The sequence below is a fragment of the Sorex araneus genome, chromosome 2 (assembly GCF_027595985.1).
Source record: "Sorex araneus isolate mSorAra2 chromosome 2, mSorAra2.pri, whole genome shotgun sequence".
Classification (NCBI taxonomy): Eukaryota; Metazoa; Chordata; class Mammalia; order Eulipotyphla; family Soricidae; genus Sorex; species Sorex araneus.
The window spans coordinates 363,351,501-363,371,735 of NC_073303.1; the positions used below are offsets into that span (position 1 = coordinate 363,351,501).

The 20,235-nt window shown below is 39.4% G+C and overlaps 1 protein-coding gene across 12 annotated transcripts in view; it reads right to left on the bottom strand.

Moving 5' to 3' along the window:
* The window catches only part of TCF4 (transcription factor 4), a 378,340-nt gene that overhangs the window by 125,448 nt on the left and 232,657 nt on the right, over positions 1 to 20,235 (bottom strand). For 9 of the 12 annotated variants that reach the window (XM_055126998.1, XM_004616146.2, XM_055127003.1 and 6 more), the window contains 2 exons: positions 7,234 to 7,363; positions 5,942 to 5,991 (listed from right to left, as the gene is read on the bottom strand). In XM_055126998.1, coding sequence (XP_054982973.1) covers positions 5,942 to 5,991; positions 7,234 to 7,363 — 180 coding nt within the window. The remainder of the gene's footprint in view (positions 1 to 5,941; positions 5,992 to 7,233; positions 7,364 to 20,235) is intronic. The other 3 variants (XM_055127010.1, XM_055127002.1, XM_055126999.1) reach the window with 1 other exon arrangement.

A 20,235-nucleotide genomic window follows, 5' to 3' on the forward strand; every position in this document is an offset into this window, starting at 1 on the left:
GATCAGATCGCCAGCCAGCAGGACAAATGATTCCCCCACCACTGCTGGGAGTGATCCCTGAGCACAGAGCCAGGAGTGAGTCCTGAACACCACCAGGTGTGCCCGCTCCACAAACAAAAACAAGAATAAAACCCCCCAAAACACCACCACCACCACCACACATTCTTCAGTGAAAAATGATCAAGTAAGGTTCAAAACAGTGCCCTGAAATGCCTTTCTCCTCTCGTCAACAGACAAGTCCAATTTTACTATTAATGCCATATTACTCCTGTTGCTGAGATCTTAACTGAGGTCCAGTGAAGTCCTAGCATGTGAAAAAGTAGACTGAAATCCTGATCAGAAATAAACACACTCACACACACACACACAAAGGAATGGGGAGGCAGAGACTTACTAGGCACACTATTTAACAGGAGCTTGCTGAGAAGAATATCAGACAAAACTGGCTTAGTATGCAACCCTACTGTAGGAGGAATAAGGTGATTGTGGACTCTGTGTGTGTGTGTGTGTGTGTGTGTGTGTGTTACTTCTGTTTCTTCTGACTTCATATCTAAGACAAACACATCCGAAGATATCTTCAAAAAAGGCGCAGATATGGCTCTTAAGAGGATGGTAGAAGGTGAACTTCATTACTCCAAAATTAAAAAAAAAAAAAAAAACAGAAATCTTGGCTGGATGTTAAGGGGCTTGCCTTGCACATGGCTGGCCTGGGTTCAATCCCCCGCACCCTATATATTCCCTGGAGCCCACCAGGAGTGAGTCCTGAGCACCACTGAATGGGGCCCAAAATGAGAGTAAGTGAGAGAAAGAGAGAGAGAGAGAGAGAGAGAGAGAGAGAGAGAGAGAGAGAGGTTTTAGCAAACTGTTCAGAAACTGAACTGCAGAATTGTACCTACATTGCATATTAACCATTAGAAAACTTAAATATTGATATTTTCTACTTTTCTTTTAATCCAATAATTCATAAAAAACATAACCTCTTATTGTCTCTAATTATAATAGAAAGGAAAGATTGCTTTTCAAAAAAACAATGCCCATGCCAACCTTTGAAGTCACTGGTTTAGCTGGTTTAATGAACTCAGTATTAACTGCACACACACACACACACACACACACACACACAATACACACTTTTTTTCCTCTTTGGGATGATTCAACTGCATTATCATGCAAAAAAAATAAAGCATATTTAAACTTTCTATTTCAATATATTTAGTTGAAAAATTAGAAAACTCAGGTTAAAAATGAGTAATACATTAGTGTAAACAGCTATAGCAGTACTTTTTCACAAATTATATCTTATCACACAACTGTCTGCTTCTAGACTTTCTGACACAGGATTGAACCCTGGTGGCTAAATAGGTTCATTTTTTAAATGAATATAACTTTTAATAAAAATTCTGTCATTTACTCTAGTTAATATTTTTTGATATGAAAAACATCATTGTCATTTCCTTGTGATCAGTTATCCATAGGGATAGGGAAAGTGTAATTGAAGTACTGAGTTTTTCAATTATATATAATTTCTGGGCACTTAATAAGAAACAACAATTATCTTCTTTTAAGTTGTTTTTGATTTTCTCAAGCATCTGAAGAAAAAGATTTTCTCAAAATAGCTAATGCTACTATCAAAGGTGAAGGTTTCATAAATGGAAATATATAAAATGCCCTCAGTATTATCTGCCTTGTAATATTCCATTCTTTAAAAAAATCCTACCTGGATTTAATGTTTCTTTTTCTTTTAGAATTATTTCTCTATAAAAAAATCCATCAATCTGGCATCTCATACCCAATAAGCTTTTGTTTTTCAAATGTCATAGCAATTAACTCATGTCTCAAAATTTTTTGAAAAGGTTAAATCTTATTTTTGTATATTTACAATAGGGTCCATTTGTTGAAAATTTAATAAAAGCTTCTAAGATATATCTAAATTGAAAAAAATAGACAGAAATTTAGTTTAGAGAACATATTATTAAAAATTGCAGCTTTAAAAAAAATCACCAATCACAAACTATTTCAAGAGTAAAACTGTATTACCAGGGAACTTTGAAATACTTTACAATAAGGATGATAAAACAAAACTCAAGTTTCAAAGTGGAAACGAATTCTACCAGTGTTTGAAATGACACAGCTGTTTTTCAAATAGCTTTTAATAAAATGTGTATCATTTAAAGATAATCAGAATCATTGATGATTTGGATTACAAGATGATGAGGAATTGTAGGTATTTATCTACTGGACACAATAAAGTTTCTGCAAGATAGAATATTTGTCTGGCATCTTATACCCACATATTTATTCTGGGTGCCTGGAAAACATTTTCAAGTGGAACAGAAAGAGAACATTGTTCTTCCCAGATTTCAATGTCTGTATGTTAGCTTCTAGGAATCGCGATGGGTCATTTAAAAAGGGGGGAGGGGGAATTTTAATATCCTACTCTTTTCTCTGCATGAATTCATGATTCAATAGATGATTATTAGCTACATGAAGATATATTTTCTGCAAAGAGCAGTAAAGTTTTAAAATATTGAATTGAGATGGCATATGGCTTAAGAAGTAAAGCCAAGCTGTAAAAATTGAATAAGAAGCTGACATATAGCTTCAGAGAATTAGCTCAGGAAAATGATTCTGACATCAACAAAGGACAAAAGCTTTATTATTAAAATCTTATTAAAAGCTGAGAGCTATTAAAAAAAAATTGGGAGATGACTGAAAAGGGTAACATACCTAACTCTGATGAAACCGTTCTGCAGTAGGAAGGAAGTCAACTAGATAGTTGTTACTTCACCTAGTCTTTCATTATAAAAAAAAAAAAAAAAAAAATCAAGACCACAGAAGCCATTGCTCCAGCCCCTAAGGACAGTGACAGCTCTCCAAAACACGGAGAATGCCTTCCTGCGCCACGCCTGCATATAGCTTCTCAATGCTGCAGGTTGACTCTCCTGCCATCCTAATGCTCTCACGACTCTTGTGACTGGAGGTCTCTGAAGCAGCAATAGTACAGACACACATTCGAGAATCCTACCAGATCTACGGCATGACATTAGGCAGGCTTATATGGTTGCTCCCCCCACAGAGACTGCAGTATTTTCCAAAAACAGGGTCAGGCAAACCCTCATTTTCCTGATTTTGTGCAAAGACCCAGCCTAATGGTGGCAAAGAAGCCCAGTCTCGGTACCACAGACAGAACCTAAAGAAAATCAGATTATAGATTTGACAGTTTAAATTCCTTTTGTTGTCCATTAAGAAAGGGGAATGGTCCTTTTAGAAAAGGGGGGGAAAAAGTGCGTTGACACAACAGATTGTGACAGATTTATTACTATTTACCATGGTAAATATGTATCAAAGAAAACACAGAAATATCTTTAGTTATTATCACGGGAAAAGAAAGCTTATTTTGTTATTCCCATTTTAAATTATTTGTATTTAATGTTCAGCCACACTGAAGTAAGCTTTAGAAGGAGCACTTAGTATTGTGATGTTCATTGATGACCGGAGCTCAAGAAAAGAATAGCTATGGCAAAAGTCTGAGAATATAGAAATATAGACCCACGGGGGCAAAAATGTAGCAGAATACAAACTGTCTCTTTGGATTAAATTATAAAATACATTTTGTGCTGTGGTAAGCACATAGATCTTCTTATAATAAATCATTATGTGCAATAATCATATATGCATCAACTTGTTATTAAGTTATATATACATGTTTTTTCAAGTTTAAAGAGAATGCCACACCCAAAGGGGCATATGGCTACTCCTGGCAGTGCTCAGGAGTCACGCTTGGCAGTGCTTGGGGGACCATGTGGTGCCAGGGATCAATCCTACATCCGGCTTTGCGCCAGGTGCACCAGCCAGTTGAGCTATCTCTGGACCCCAGACCAATTTTTTTTATAGGAAATTACAATAAACAGGTGACTAGATTCTAAAATTGTCCAAACTATCTTCTTGTTTAAGATAAAAAATGAACAATAAACGTAAGTTCCCATTTCAACTGTACTTTTCTTATCTTAAGAAAAGCTTATCATTATTTACCATTAAAATATTTAATCAAGATAAATTCTCTAAGAAGAATAAAACCTAGGCAGAGAGCCCCAAATGAAATAAGAAAATTTTCCCTCTCACACTTATTGAAAAGGGAAACTATATTCATGTTTCAGAACACACGCCAACATATCAGCAACACATAAACCACTGCACTAGCAAAGAAAACAAGGTACACCAATGAAATTTTGTGTAGTGATCAAGTACAGAAAAATTCTTAAAAATTTCAAATTATGAGAAATTACTGTTGATTATGATCAGACATATCTCTATACGCAATGCTACCAAGAGTTTTCATAAATTGTGTACAATGCTGCAAACTATTAATGTTGATAAAAAGCAAAGTCAAATAAAATGAGGTGTGAGAGTATTATAGCTCTAACAGAATGCTTTCTAGCATAGAGCTATTCTATCATCTCTAAACTTTTGGAGGCCCACTTAGTATATGTAATACTGTTCATACTAGGTTCCACAGGTTCACATGTGGACATCTGTGAAGGCTATCCCTGCAGTTATCATAAAGCTATTAAAAGCTAAAGTTTTATCTATCTTAAAATTATCATAAACTTCAAGTTTTAAAATTTGAATTTGCTATAAAAACCTAAGTGGATATTAGTTAACTTATATACAACACAGAAATTTAAAGAATAAATCAACTGCTACAATTTTCAATGACATATTGATAATCCAAATATGCCACTGACCGTCTTTGTTACACAATATTTTTCTACTTATGGATAATTTTCCCCAACATAACCAAGGCTATAATAATCAGCATACACAATTTTTAAGTTTTTGTCTGATAAGACATTCTGATATTCCCTTAACATTTTTTTCTGGATTAACTGAACTGAAAGCAAGTGTCAAATAAACAGGTGTTAGCACATTTGCAAAAACCCATTATTCTTCTAATCTATTAAAGGTGAAATAGAGCTAAAATTAATGATAATATACATTCAAAAATTTAAGTATAATAATTTAAAGTATAAGATCTTAAGGCTTGCTAGCATATTTCCCGAAAGAATAATAGTGCCTCGTAGAACACAGAATTACACTAAAACTATACACACACATATACACCTCCACCCACCACACATACACACACACATACACACACATGCCATAGAAAGACAGAAGAATGGCTAAAAGCAAAAATTGCTAGAAAATTTCTAGAAATAGATCAGTTCTAGACAAAATTAAATCATGGAGGAAATAAGATTGGAAAAGGTCTAGTAAGAATTTCAAGTAAGCTCGCATGTCTTTAGTTATGACTGTAGCCAACTCTTGCAATTGAGAATTGGAGGAACCTCAGCAAATATTGTATATTGCTCCAGCTACATCAAAGACCCAGAATGCTTTTGGTTACAGCTGGATTCTGCTAGCTGTCACCTGGTATTCCAAACACAAATGGCTATGGATGCAGTTACCTTTGCAGCAGCCTCTCTTCAGTAACCTCTCTAGAAAATAAAGACATTCTCCCTGCACTCTGGGCTGAAACCCATGTAAATTTTTCCTAAATCCTCTTCACAAATCTCCTTTCGCATGCAAATCCACAAATCATCATAATACTGACAAAGAATTGAACCAACACATGAAACTAATACTCATTCTCCTGAAAGACCAGTGCAGGTAAAATACCAGCAACTTCAGGCACCTTTTCAAGGCTCTTTCAGAGCTTAACCTGCTGAATACCAACACAACCGCCCAGTCTTCCAGGAGGTGCAATAAATCACTCCAACACGGGGCAGGTGGCTGGATGTGCAGGTCAATTCTGGCTCATCCACATTCTAGATAAACACGCCGCCCTGCTTCACGGAACCTCATTTACGCCTATCTCCTACCCATCCATACAAAACAGAACAAAATAAGCAATATGCGAGCAGAGAGAAGCAGTACTTACTGAGGATGGCAAACCTGGAGGAACTTTTCGAACTTTCTTTGTCTGTACCTCTGGAAGAAAAGGAAGAGTGGGTGAGCTCCCCGCCTGCCCATTTTCCTAACTGATATAGATTAAGCCACAAGCCACTTAGATGATATGACTTTTAAATCACTATGTTAGCAAATGTCTGTGTCATTTTTTTTAAATCCTAGCAAAAACTATATTCTTTCTTATTCATAAAGGCAAAGATATCTAACTTGTTAATGATTTAATATTTTTAAAAGGTTCTGTATATGCACAAACAAGAGAAAACAAGAAATAAGCATATACCCAAACAGTTTTCCTGAGACTGTATGTTCTTAGCATATCACCCCACCACCACACCCCAACACACACACTGTACTTCCTACTAGGGTAGGAAGCCTAAAAACTAAACAATATTTTATGTTTAAGGAAGCTAGCTGGGGTAGGGTAGGAGGGAAAAGAAAGAATTGGGAAGGAAAGGAGGAAGGGAGGAAGGCAGGGAGGGAGTGAGGAAGGAAGGAGAGGAAGGAAGGAAGGAAGGAAGGAAGGAAGGAAGGAAGGAAGGAAGGAAGGAAGGAAGGAAGGAAGGAAGGAAGGAAGGAAGGAAGGAAGGGAGGGAGGGAGGGAGGGAGGGAGGGAGGGAGGGAGGGAGGGAGGGAAGGGAGAGAGTGAGGAAGGCAGGAGAGGAAGGAAGGAGAGGAAGGAAGGAGAGGAAGGGAAGGAAGGAGAGGAAGGAAAGAGAGGAAGGGAAGGAAGGAGGGAGGAAGGAAGAAAAGAAGGGAAGGAAGGAAGGAAGGAAGGAAGGAAGGAAGGAAGGAAGGAAGGAAGGAAGGAAGGAAGGAAGGAAGGAAGGAGGGAGGGAGGGAGGGAGGGAGGGAGGGAAGGAAGGAGGAGGGAGGGAAAGGAAGGAAGGGAAGGAGGGAGAAAAGAAGGAGGGAGGGAGGGAAGAAAGGAGGAAGGAAGGAAGGAAGGAAGGAAGGAAGGAAGGAAGGAAGGAAGGAAGGAAGGAAGGAAGGAAGGAAGGAAGGAAGGAGGGGAGGGAGGGAGGGAGGGAGGGAGGAAGGTAGAAAGGTAGGAGCAAGGGAGGGAGGGAAGGAGGGAGGAAGGGAAGGAAAGAAGGAGGAAGGGAAAGGGAGGAAGGGAGGAGAGAAAGAGAGGGAGGAAAGGAAGAAGGAAGGAAAGAAGAGAGGGACTGAGGGAGGAACAAATAATGCGAGAGAGGACAGAAAAAGAAACGAAGAAAGGGAGTACTAAATATCATTCCAGCACTAAATAGAGGAGTACCTTACCCATGGCACTACTGTGAAGAGGCCTCCTTCGGGGGTTATTGCTAGAATACTGATAATACTGGGAACCGGGTTTGGTGGGCGAAAGGGTTCCTGGGTTGCCCATATCCATGTCACCTCCAAGGAGACTCTGCTAAAAGGTTAAAAAGGAAGAGAGAAACATAGAAGGTTATTTATTTTTTTTTTACATCCGCACCACCCAACTGATTGTTAGTACTTAAACCAATGCAATAAAGAAAACAGCATCTGCTAAATTGAAAGAAAACACAACAAAACAGGGAAAAAGAAAAGCCACGTGAGACGCGATCACCAAGTTTGATAATTCTTAATTCTTTACTTTTGCGACGGCAGAAGGCGATTTCTTTAGAGTGTATTTTAATCTTTCCTTCGACAAGAAAAGGACAGACACGTTAAGACCCGTGTCCCCTTTCTCTGGACTTAAGACTCTGATCTGGGAACGATGCTTGCCCCCGTTTTGAACAAGACCCCCGAAGAGTCCGAATTTTCAAACGTCTGCAACTTCCCCGGGCTGCTGGCATTGAGGGGAAGTAGAGACGCTTAACTTCACTGAGAACCTTGCCTCTCTGCACCATGGGCACGGCATAATCCTCCACGAATTTACACCGCACCCACAGAGGAGAAAACGCCAGCTGAACCGGGAGGAAATTCAAATCCTCACACGAGCTTCCAGAACTGTAGAAATACTAGGCGCACCCATTAAAGGACTTCAGAACGCCTTCTTGAGGACTGTCACCAGCATCCCCACATCCCCACAGATTAAACATTTACCTGAACACTAGACAACTGGCACAAATATCATTAACTTATCATGGTATGACAAATTACTGAACTTTCTCACATGATGACATACGAAAGATTATATAATAGTAAATTTTCTAAAAACTACACAGGAACTTACCCAGGATACATACATCGCCTGATTCTAGTCTGTATGGAACACATTGTTCTTTTAATGATTCTGATATGCAAGAAAACAAGTCTTGGTGCTACCAGTTATATTAAGGACAAATTTATTATTTAATAAGGAAATTTTAAAATTAAGGACTAAAAAATCTAACTTTATCGTTACTTGTAATCAACTTTTACTGACTGAACTAATTACTGTCCTTGATAAAGTACAGAATGTGTTTTCCCTAATCTAAATTCTAATCACCATGTCACTCACAACAGACTTAGGGATGCTTCACTAACACACTATTCACATGCAAAATACTCTAAATAGGCCAATTATGACTCTGCCCCTGTTCCCTGGTTAACCCGCTGAGAACTGAAAAATTTCACAAGGCAGTCACCAACTAAAACAAAGGGTCCTTGTTTTAAATTAAGACAGTCTTTTTGATTCCTAAATAGCTCAACAAAGTGGCATGTCTTCTAGTGAAAGCAGTTGGTCAAATATGACCCATAAGCTGGAAAATCAAAAATTCAAACCACCCCTTTCCACCGCCATCTAGCTAAATATCATAAAGAGAGCCTCTCTATTCCGAGGGATTTTTGTTGAGTGCTGGATGAGTAATATATAAAGGACTAATCAGCCACTGACAAGCTTGTCTCCCCTGATGCCAGTTTAAGACTTGTTCAAGGGATACATGATAAATGTTACTTTAAAACTCCAAGGATAAATCTTAGGTCGCACTGGATTGTGAATATCATAATATTTACTACATAAATACCTTATAAACGTCAGATTATGACCAAGGCAAAAACTTGATTATCTGCTTGCTCAACGACTGCCTCTTCCAAACTTAAGAACCATATTAAAATACTACACCATCCCACACTAAATCACAGAGTTCTTTATAATAATAGTTTTCTATCAAAAATCAAATAGTATATCATCGAACGGTTTCTTTATCCCTATAGGTGTGGGCATTCAAAAATTTCATCATCAGAGAGATTTCACTCATGGTAAATCTTATTAACAAGAGCTATATTTATCTAGAATCAAGTCCAGATTTTCCTTGAAATTTCCACCAACTAAGTTGTGAATAACTGGAATTACAACCTCCTTCAATTTGATAAAGCTACAAATCAATCTTCATTTCATCTGAGATATAAATTAGAATGTATATTATTGATAATGATATTCTACACAGACATTACTTTATTTCTTCATATTTTTTCGTTCTCTAAAATTATACAAAAAACTCAGAAAAGGCTGAGCAGATATGTTGAAATGCTTGCCTGTCTTTTTAATGAGCTTAACCATTGTTTAACTCTTGTTGGTCCTGGTGGCAAAGGTTTTCACTTCCAAAAAAAGTCGATGCATTGACTAGGTCAACATAAAAACAAACAGACTGACTCTCCTCTGTTTTAGCAGTATTCACAATAGAGCGGCGAAAAATATAAAATGATAACTAGAAGCTAACTAACTGGTTATGGCTGACCTTACTGTTAATTTAGAAGAAAACATGGCATGGGCCAGTGTAAATAAATCATGCATCACAGCCGAAGAACTATGTATAGGCAGAATGCTAAAAGCAGACAACAGCACTTACAAGCATTTCGTGGCTCTTGCTAATTCTTTCTTTTTTTACACAGCACATTCCTATTTCTTTTCTATTGAGATATGTTTGTTCCTTTTTCTTTTTAACTCAGACAATAGAATCATTCTTCTAAAGCAACAAAAATAAGCATTTCCTCACACTTAAAGGGGCCCTAACAACCCCCTCCCCAGGGAAAATTTAAGATAAAAATACGTCCTCTTATTGTAGAGTATAGTTGTAAAATGAACAATGTTCATTTACTATTGTTTAGTCTTTACGTCACACACTTGACTCTCTGTAGCAATTATATATATATACATATATATATACATATATATATATATATATCCACACACAGGCTGAAAAACTTGAATTCAGGAATTTTAAAAAGTTAAAGCGTTTGGTTTAATTAGTTATATCAAATACCAGGCAAAATGGATAAAACATTCATTTGTATATAAATTTACCTTCACACACATACATATACATGCATATGCACATCTGAATAGCAATTTATGCTGAACGAAAGTTAAGTTTGAAAGCCAAATCTACTTTGAAAATGAAAAAAATTCATCTTTGCTTGAAATAGGATTCTCAAGGTTTCTTAGGTTTTCCTTTCTCATTGCGCAAGCTCTGCTCTGCGGTTATGCTGGGTCCCAGTAGAAGGCGGCCGGAGCCCGCCAGGAAGCACTGGAAGTGAAATGTGGCATCTCACGCAGCTAACCTGTAAATCTTCAACCCAGAATTCAACATTTTGCTTAACTGTCTTCACAGGGATGAGATGAGCCCTTCCACTTATTCGCCCCTTGTTTTCTTTCTTCCCAGCGCAAACAAGTTTAAGACTTAAGAGCCCCTCTAATCAAAGAATAAAATATACTGACTTTGCCAACCAGGTTTAAAATACTCTCAGGTCCAAACCCTGCCATCAATTCTTCAGCAAAGAGCTGGTTCCAACATCGTCACTCAAATGCCAAGTGCAGCGTTCTGTGAGTCCCTTTCATTAAAATTTTTGTTTATTTTACATTAGATCTGGTTCCCAGACAGTCTTTCTAATATATTCTCAACCCTGTCTCCAGTCCTTTTGAGGGCTGGGGGTGTGGGGAAGAGAGCTCTTTTAACGTCCTGGATCAAGTACTGAAACTTTGCTTATGCAACCAAGAATACAAACCATGAATTAAAACTTGAGTAACAGAGAAGCAGCCTATATCTCAAATTAGACTTATAACTGAATGGTAATCAAAAATAGAACTAACTGCTTCAAGCTTAAATTATCAACTTTCTTCTTGTTAAACTAAAATCATCTCGCTCTGAACTATTATTTCATTTCAGTCAGCACTTTAAATGTAATGGGTGGGTGGTACGTTTCTCAAAAGGAAGATTATATTTACCCTTAATTATAGATATGAGTGAGATCAGAGTACGATGAATGCTGCCTTTTTTTTTTTTTTGGTTTACAATTAATTCATCTAATAGGTGAATGACCTTGAATTTCAGAATTGGAATTTGGGAAGGAACAAAAAGTAGGAGGGAAGGGAAAAAAAAATATCTCTGGGGGGAAAGCAAATGCGGCCCTAGTTTGTTAGGGCTTTCTCTGATTTTGCGTCACTCCCATTACGTTGTGATCCGATATCAGACACAACATCTTGGGGGGATGTTGTAGAACAGAGAAAAGCAGTCTCAGATGAAACCAGATTAAGCTCCTTTTCTGAACTATTGCCAAATGCTTGTGAGTCTAATTCATGTTTGGGTATTCTAGTACTCACACAGCTGCAATTCCATTCTTTCATCACAAACCTAAGTGATGTATAGTGGCTTTGTATGGCTAAGTGACTCGATAAAGCCAGGAATTTCGGAAGACTTTACATTAATATGGAAATAGCAGCCCGAACTACTGTGAAACTTCCAAGTGCAGGATATATGTGCAGGTACCTAACAGACTTTGTACTGCTCGGTGCAAAATAAACACGGCTTGAAAAAAAAAATAGAAAAGATATTTGTTTAAAACAGTTTTTGAAAAATCCCAACTGAGGCCATTTCTCCATAGTTAATTTTGCACAGAATCAGATTTTCAAAGACACTGCTGAATAAGGTTCCTAATAGCCATAGGGAAGTTTTCCCTGTTGAATACCTGCTGCTGAATTTGCCATTTTGACCACATAAGGGCCATTGCTGACTTATAGTAGAAGCAGGAGGGGGCGATAATTTTGCTGCTGCTGGCACTTACTCTGCAACCTAGAATATATCTCACACCAAAGGGCAATGAAGAACACAGTATTTCCACCTGCCCACTTCTGAACTTCAAAGATCACAAATGAAGGTCAATCTTTTTGGACAGTCTGAACTCCTGATACCTGAAGGTCCAGAAATACCCCTTTATAGTTTATTTTAAGATCTGTTCTGTGCTTGCTTGGTTCCAACAAAAGAGGACCGAGGAATCTTACAGAGATAAGGCGGCCAAGGATCACTTTCATAAACAGGGACTTAACAGATTGTTATTTCGCTGCTGAAAATGCAAAAGCAGTGAAATCAACAAGAACTTTGGTCAATTAAAAATAAAAATTCTACTTTAAGCATGTCATGTACATTGTAACAAATGGGAGATAGAATCCAAACCTCTGAAGTAAAAAAGAAGGCTCTAAGGTCAGAACAACAGGAACCCTTGGTCCAGAGGCTTGGAGTGTACAGACATAATGGACCAGAGTGACTGATCACAAGTGGCTAACGCAGTTTCAGACGTAAAGAAACTGACCCACATTCAATCTTGATAATTTAAGTTTACATCGCCATTTTCCTAAAATGGGCACCAGGATTGTGGTACTGAAATGGCTCACTGAATTTTGCTTTTTCAAGCATGGCAAAATGGCTGTAGCTGATTCAACTATCTGTGACATCAACTAGATATGCAAAAGTAAGAATTGTGCTATATTTGATAGAATTGTATTATAGAACAATCATATGAATAAAATTTCAACTACTTCATTAGCCATTGATATTATCACAAATGTGAATTAATTTTGCTTTTGCTCTCCGAAGGACAATGGAAGAAACAATAAATAAAAACTATGTGATATTGATCAAGTACTAATTCTTGAAATAAATATTTTTTTCCTAAGACAGGACATACACACAGATATACATCAGAGTTTTTGCTTGAAAATTTATGTAACTTCCACAAAATTCAACTGTTCTGGAAAAAATTTACTTTATTTGTGATTGTAATTATAATTTACCAAAGATAAAAAAGTTCAAAAATATTGTCTTTCCGTATGAAGAAACCTACAGCTTATATTTAAAAGTTATAACATAACTTGTGGTAATAGTCACCATGTTATACTTAATGTATAACAAAGTTCTAATCAAGTAAAACCCATACATTAAGTAAGAAAAATTATACCTGCCCAAGGAATGGCATGTTTTATGTATTCACCTCTTTGAATAACTCTCAAGTTTAAAAAAAATATATTGTTTAGTATATACAATAAAGAGAGATGATCAATGCACTTTCCGTGGTTTCTGAGAAACCATTCTGGAGCCCTGTGTAATCTATCACTTATTAAAAAGAGGATTATACTTGTTAGGGAGTAGGCAGAAATTTAGCAGAATGATACATGAAAACAAATAGTGACCTATAATAAAAGTGGGCTTTAAGATATATTTTGCAAGCAATACAAAATTTAAGGTAACTACTTTCATTTCAGTTTATGCTCTCTCTCAGCTCAGGATTATTTATTTAATATTTAATTTGATAGGTTTCTTATAATCACTAATTATAAGAATGTTTTGTTAAATGCTTCTTAAAATGTTTCTCTTCAGCAATTTTGTTTCAAAGCAAAAATAGAACAATCTGAATAAGACCTGTTAACATCCTAGGAAATCAGCATCACTTCTATTATAAATATAAACATGTGGCTAAAATTAATGTTCTGAAAAGTATATTTGGCCACGGTGCTATTTTAGTAAGATAAAGGAATATGCCAGTCAAATGCCAGTTTCCATCATATTGGGCCGTCCATTTCAAGGTTGTACAAATGACTCCCCCTTTGAGAGAGATCTATTAAAAGCGTTTTTCTTTAGGGGCTGTACTCCCAGAGGCCAGGTTCAGCGTGTCATTCTTCCTGCTTACCCAGAACCTCGCATAGGTGCTCAAGCAAAGTTGAATGTCTCACTCCTAAGACCTCACTAAATTTAAAGTATCATGAAAACCATCGGAATCTGTAAGTAAGATGACAGGCCTGTGATATGCCGTAAGGGATCTAAGATTATCTCAAGAAGCAGCTAATGCACAACGGGATCTTCAAGTCACTGAGAAGATTGATGTCTCGACTATGATTACAAAACTGAACGGTATCCCAGCTCAAGATCCACTGGTTCATGTGTTTCATTTGAAGAGGAAATTATGAGTTTATTTTAACTCCCTGTACACCTAGCACAGAGATCTATGACGCTCATTCAGTACTGGAGTATACACAGAATTACTGCTTATTTATCAAATAGAGTAAACAGCGGGTATTTGTTTAAAGCATGCATCTATTCTACCATTATGGTCACTGCTGCTATTATGAAGAAGAGCAAAAAGAGGGAGGGGAAGAAGAAAGGAGGAAGTGGAGAAGGAGGAGGAGGAGGAGGAGGACGAGGAGGAGGAGGAGGAGGAGGAGGAGGAGGAGGAGGAGGAGGAGGAGGAGGAGAAGGAGGAGGAGGAGGAGGAGGAAGAAGAGGAGGAGGAGGAAGAAGAGGAGGAGGGAGGAGAGGAGGAGGAGGAGAAGGAGAAGGAGGAGAAGATGAGGAAAAGGAGGAGGAGAAGGAGGAGAAGAAGAAGAGGAGGAGGAGGAGGAGGAGGAGGAGGAGGAGGAGGAGGAGGAGGAGGAAGACCATCATCAGGGACAGAATCAAGAGGAAGAATAATGGCAGAGTAGGTAACAGTAGAGTAAGAGGGGAGGGATTAAAAACTAACAGTGCAGCTAGAGGTAATCTGGGTAGCACCATAACAGCTTTTGTGATAGAGTCATCTAAAGACAGGTCCAGTTGTAGATCCTTTCGACCCTTCCCGGACAGGTGACGCTGCTTCCCAGGGAAGTGCTGGAAGGATCCAGGGAGACAGCAGTTATGTCGGTGTCACTGGCGGGGAGGTGCTCTCTGTTCCTTCCCATCAGGGAGGCATGATTCGAAAAGGGAGCTGAGGGATGATTTTTCTGGTGAGGGGATGGCAGGCCAGATAAGCGTGGCTACCGCGGCCTTACTCATTCCCAAGGCCGACTATACGTCTTCACGGAACACAGGGGCCACTCAGGGCGCAAACACGGCTGCTGAGTATCATGAGTCTGGCAGGCACAGTCAGACGAGGAGCTGGGGTAGGCCTGACTTTAGGGAGTGCTTTGTTGGGGTTTTGCCGTTTTTGAGCTGCGCTGGGCAGTGCTTGGGGCTTACTCCGACTCTGGGCTGAGGGCCCTCCTGGGAGGGCTTTGGGTGCCAGAGATTAAATGTGGTCAGCGTCCCACGGGGCAAGCACCTCACCCGGTCCACCAGCTCTCAGCCCCTTCCGGCAAGCTTGTCCTTGACGCTGCATGCTCCTGCCTTCGTCCCTGCCCTTACCCTAACCATCAGGAAGGGGTGAACTGCTTCCCTCCGGTCCTGGGATGAAAAACACATTTCGAATTGACTCTAGAGGAACTTCCAAACTCAGAAGCAGAGGGCAGGCCTGCATGTGAGTGTCACTTAGCTCTTGGCTAACCTAGAATCATCCGTCCAAATTTTATTTTTGATATTTTTGTTCAACGTCCAGAGGCTTCAAGCTCCCTGTCTGGGAAATGGATGATAATTTCTACCCACTGTTAAACTTAACTTGAATAAGCTTAGCCAAGTTCCTAGCACTCGCTAAAAATGTCACTGATAAAAACTATCGTTATGGATTTTATATATTAAGATTATTACAGAATGCAATGCAGTAATAATTTATTATTACGTACTATGTGATATTATATGTTATATACTATTATGTACTATGCTGCTGTACACATTAAAAGTTAATATGATTGATTATATAAATTATAATCTGCTGTAACGTTGTAATCTCAGTTCTTGAGTCTGAAATCCACCCCTCCCCCTCCCTCGGACTCTGCTTTCATTCTCTCCTGTCTCGTGTTATTTCATCTTGAATCTGGATTTCCAGAGGATGCACGATTTTCTTCTCGTCTGAGGTCATTATTTTTTACTTTTCCTCTTTATTTCTTTTCCTTTCCGTGTTCCCTTCTCTCATTCCAATCCTTCCCCATTTCCGTCCTCTTCCTTTTTTCCTTCCACTTCCTCTGAAGATTCCCACCTGCTGTTCCATTCTTCGTGCTGGATGCACCCGTGCTTAGGCATCAAATCACTCGCATCTTCTCTCTGGATTCCTCAGGATGGAATCCTTTTCCTATCCTTGGCCTCTACGGCCTTATGCCCCGGTGCCTGTGTCCTCCATACATGCCAACTGCATTAGTTAATTAGGTAATTAACTGTGGAATATGCTTACTAGACTTCAGTGGCCACATCAAGAAGACAACTTCTCCATCCTAAGGCACATAGTTCTTACATGTGTAGTGAATCTTGTCTTCAGCCACCCCTCCATGCCTCTGGACGACTACTCCACCAATACACCTAAACTGCCCTATCTCTCTTTGACAGGAACCATGGGCTACTTCTGAATGATTTTCTCAACCACTTTGTATATTTATATGAAAAGTCAGCATTTGGAACGTCTGAGAAAAGATCCTTCCCGTTTGTTGAAGCATACACGATGGTTGCGTTTATTTCGACTTATCTATGGTTTGGGTGAAAGGACTGAAGTCTTCTTCAGCATGCTGCTTTGGGAAGCAGTTCCTCTGGGAAGCCAGAATGTAGAGAGGATTTTTAACAGTGGGGCAATACAGGCGAGGCCCACCAAAGAGTAATCACGCATAACACGCACCTTGACTAGAAAGAGAAGCAGACGCAGTGCGAAAAAAGGGCTTTTACTTTTTCTTAAGTTTCTAAGTTTTCTTTTATCTTTTTTTTTAACTACAGCATAACTTTTTATTTATTTATTGTTTTTTTTCTATTTTTTTATTTTATTGAATCACTGTGAGACAGCCACAAGCTTTCATGTTTGGGTTACAATCACACAATAATCAAACACCCATCTCTCCACCCGTACACATTCCCCACCAGCAATATCCCCGGTATAACCCCCTTTTCCCACCTTCCCCCTGCCTCCATTAACATCACATGAGACTGACACCAAAGGACAGTAGATACAAGGGCCAGGGGTATTGCCCCATAGCTGGAAGCCTGCTTCACAAGTGGAGGGGAGAAGGCAGATGGAATAGAGAAGGGATCATTAAGAAAATGATGGCTGGAGGAATCAGTCAGGATGGGAGATGCGTGCCGAAAATAGATAATGGACCAAACATGATGACCTCTCAGTGTCTGTGCTGCAAGCCATAATGCCCAAGAGTAGAGAGAGAGTATGGGGAAGTTTCTAAGTTCTCTTACTGTGGAGAGCACAGCCTATGATAGAGACTTCTGGAAAAACATAAAACAGCTGAGAAATTACACCCAGTAGGCAGGAAGAAAGTCTTAACAAGATATTTAGCACCCGGACAATTCCTTAAATCAGGCTGCCAGGCAGGGTCAGATAGTATCTCAAGAGAGTCGATACTCCATGTAGCTTATTGCACCAGAAAAATAGAGACAGAACACAGGAATTAGACAATTAAGACACTGACTTAAGAACTGACTTTGGGGCTGGAGAAAAAGCTCAACGGACTGAGCACATGCAGGAAGTCCTGGTTTGATCCTGGCATCAGACGGGACCTTGAACACTGCTGAAAGTGACTCCTAAGCACAGAGTGACTCCTGAACATCACTCAGTGTGGACTCCCACTCTGCCACTAAAAAAATAAATAGAAAATACAAAAAAAAAAAGCTAGAACAGACAAATAGTAGAGCAGGTTGGGCAGTTGCCTTGCTTTACACACAGCCAACCTGGGTTTGATCCCTGGCACCACTTATGATCCCCTGAGCCCACCAGGATGGTCTCTAAGCACACAGACAGGAGGAATTCCTGATTATAGCTTGGTGTGGCCCCAAACAAACTTTCCCGCCCCCAAAAAGAAAAAAACGAAACAAAAAGAAATGAGTCTTCAATTTTGACCCAAAGCAAAAACTGTTGGCTTATTTTTTATAGGAAGTGTTCTGGTCAAATTCTCATGCCCTAACTTGTGTAAATCCTTGTAACCATGCTCATTTAAACCAACACCCACCAAATACTAAGACTGATGTTCTAAGAGAGATAACATTAAACAATTTTTTGAAGGACTGGTAGTAAATATTTCGGTTTTTGACAAACGTCAGGTGTGTGTTTTAATGATTCTATTCTACTATAGTTGCAACTCAACTAAATCAGCCAGGCATACCCTCTAAATGAAAAGGTTAGGCTTCGTGTCAATAAAACTTTGTAAGAAGGGGCACATAGGCAAGGAGGAATTTTAGCAGTAGAGTATAACCCTCCCACGCATAAGGCTAGATGTGGCTTCTGACCGCACATGGCAACCACTTGGGGGTGGGAAGAGAAGGGGGAGCAATTCAGTGATGTTCAGGGGCTCCCAGAACTATACCTTGTGGTGTGGGAGGTTGGGACATGTGTGTGAGGGATGGAATTTCCTCATGCACTCTACTCCTGTGAGTGACCTCTGGTCCTGCTGGTACCCTTTTCAGATGAACGCCTGCCACTTGGGATGATACATACAATCTCATGTAACATCATGGGAAATAAGGCATGAAACATTACAGGCCCTATAGTCTCCTGTTCACCCCACCTTCACCCAGGATGTTCCTTCAGATCAAAAGAACTGAGCTTCCCAAAGGACAGGCCTATGCCTCAACATGGATGACGTCCATTCCCACTCCGCAGCCTGAGTTCTATCTCAGGCATCCTGCTGAGGCCCTCTTGTCCTTGCATACACTGGGCCCACTGAGCGGACTGAGCACTGACTGTGAGTCTGCCACTGCTCTGAGCACATCGTAACTCCTCATCTGTACTCTCGATGCTTCAACCCAAGCACAGTGAAAAGCAGCCGGAACTGCACCCCGCACCCTGATATGCCATCTCGTCCCCACCTCTTTCTCTAGATTCAGAGCTTTCAGCTTGGTTAACACTTGAACAAGTGAGTTCTGAAGGGAGTTGCTAAGAGGTTCAGGCTAGAGAGACATACGGGGGGTAGGTTGTTTACCCTGCATGCCACCGAGCTAGGTTTGATCTGTGGCACCTCACGCGGCCCTGTAAACTATTTCAGTAAGTCAATGGAAAGACAACAAAAAATCCCTTAATAAATAAAGTACTCATAGACAGCAATAAGAAAAAAAATTGAAAACAGACTACTGAAGAACAGCAGTGAGCCGTCCTTTATAGAAATAATAAATTTTAGATTTGGCAATAAATACATGAAATGGTATTTGGCAAACTATGCTGAGACAAACTTTTAGCTTCCAGTGGGAAAGTTCATTTCCATATATAGCCACTGAGAGGATATCGACTAGTATAAAGTCTCTGGAAAGCAATTAAAAATGTACAGCAACAGTTTAAAAGTAGACGATATTCAATCTCAAAAATTTCTTGTGGTAGGTACTTTCTGCCAGAGTTACATAAATGCAGCACTGCCATCCTGTCCCTCATCAATTTGCTCAAGCAGGCACCAGTAACATCTCCATTGTGAGACTTGTTGTTACTGTTTTTGACATATCGAATATGCCACAAGTCCCTTGCCAGGCTCTGCTGTGCGGGTGAGATAATCTCGATAGCTTGCCAGGCTCTCTGATTGGGGCGGAGGAATTGAACCTGGGTTGGCCTCGTGCAAGGCAAACGCCCTATCCGCTATGCTATTGCTCCAGACATAAATGTAATAATAATATATTATTATATTATGTATTATGTAACAATGTGTCATAGTGATGTATTATTACACTAATATAATATAAATACGTTGTTTAAAAGCAATCAATAAAAGCACGTGACTCTGAAATTCCAATTAAAAATATTGGGGCGAGGTTGGGAGGGGCCTTGCGTCACAGCCAGCAGTGCACAGGGATTACGCCTGGCCCTGTGATCAGCCGTCACTCACACTTAGTGGGGTTCAATGGACCTTATGTGGTACTAGGAACAGAACCTGGGTAGGCTGCATACAAGCCAAGTGCCTTAACCCCTGTCCTGTCTCTCTGACCCTGAACTTTCAATTTTAGAATTTTATCCTAAGGATAAGATTAGTGAGCTGGTTATGCCCCCCCCCAAACCAAACAAAATAACTATCAAAATAAAAGATATAATATTTCCTCCTTATAAAAAGTCCACTTGTTTTTGTTACAAATAAGCTTGCGTCACCTGATAAGAGTTCACTGTATCACTGTATCACTGTCATCCCGTTGCTCATCGATTTGCTCGAGTGGGCACCAGTAACGTCTCCATTGTGAGACTTGTTGTTACTGTTTTTGG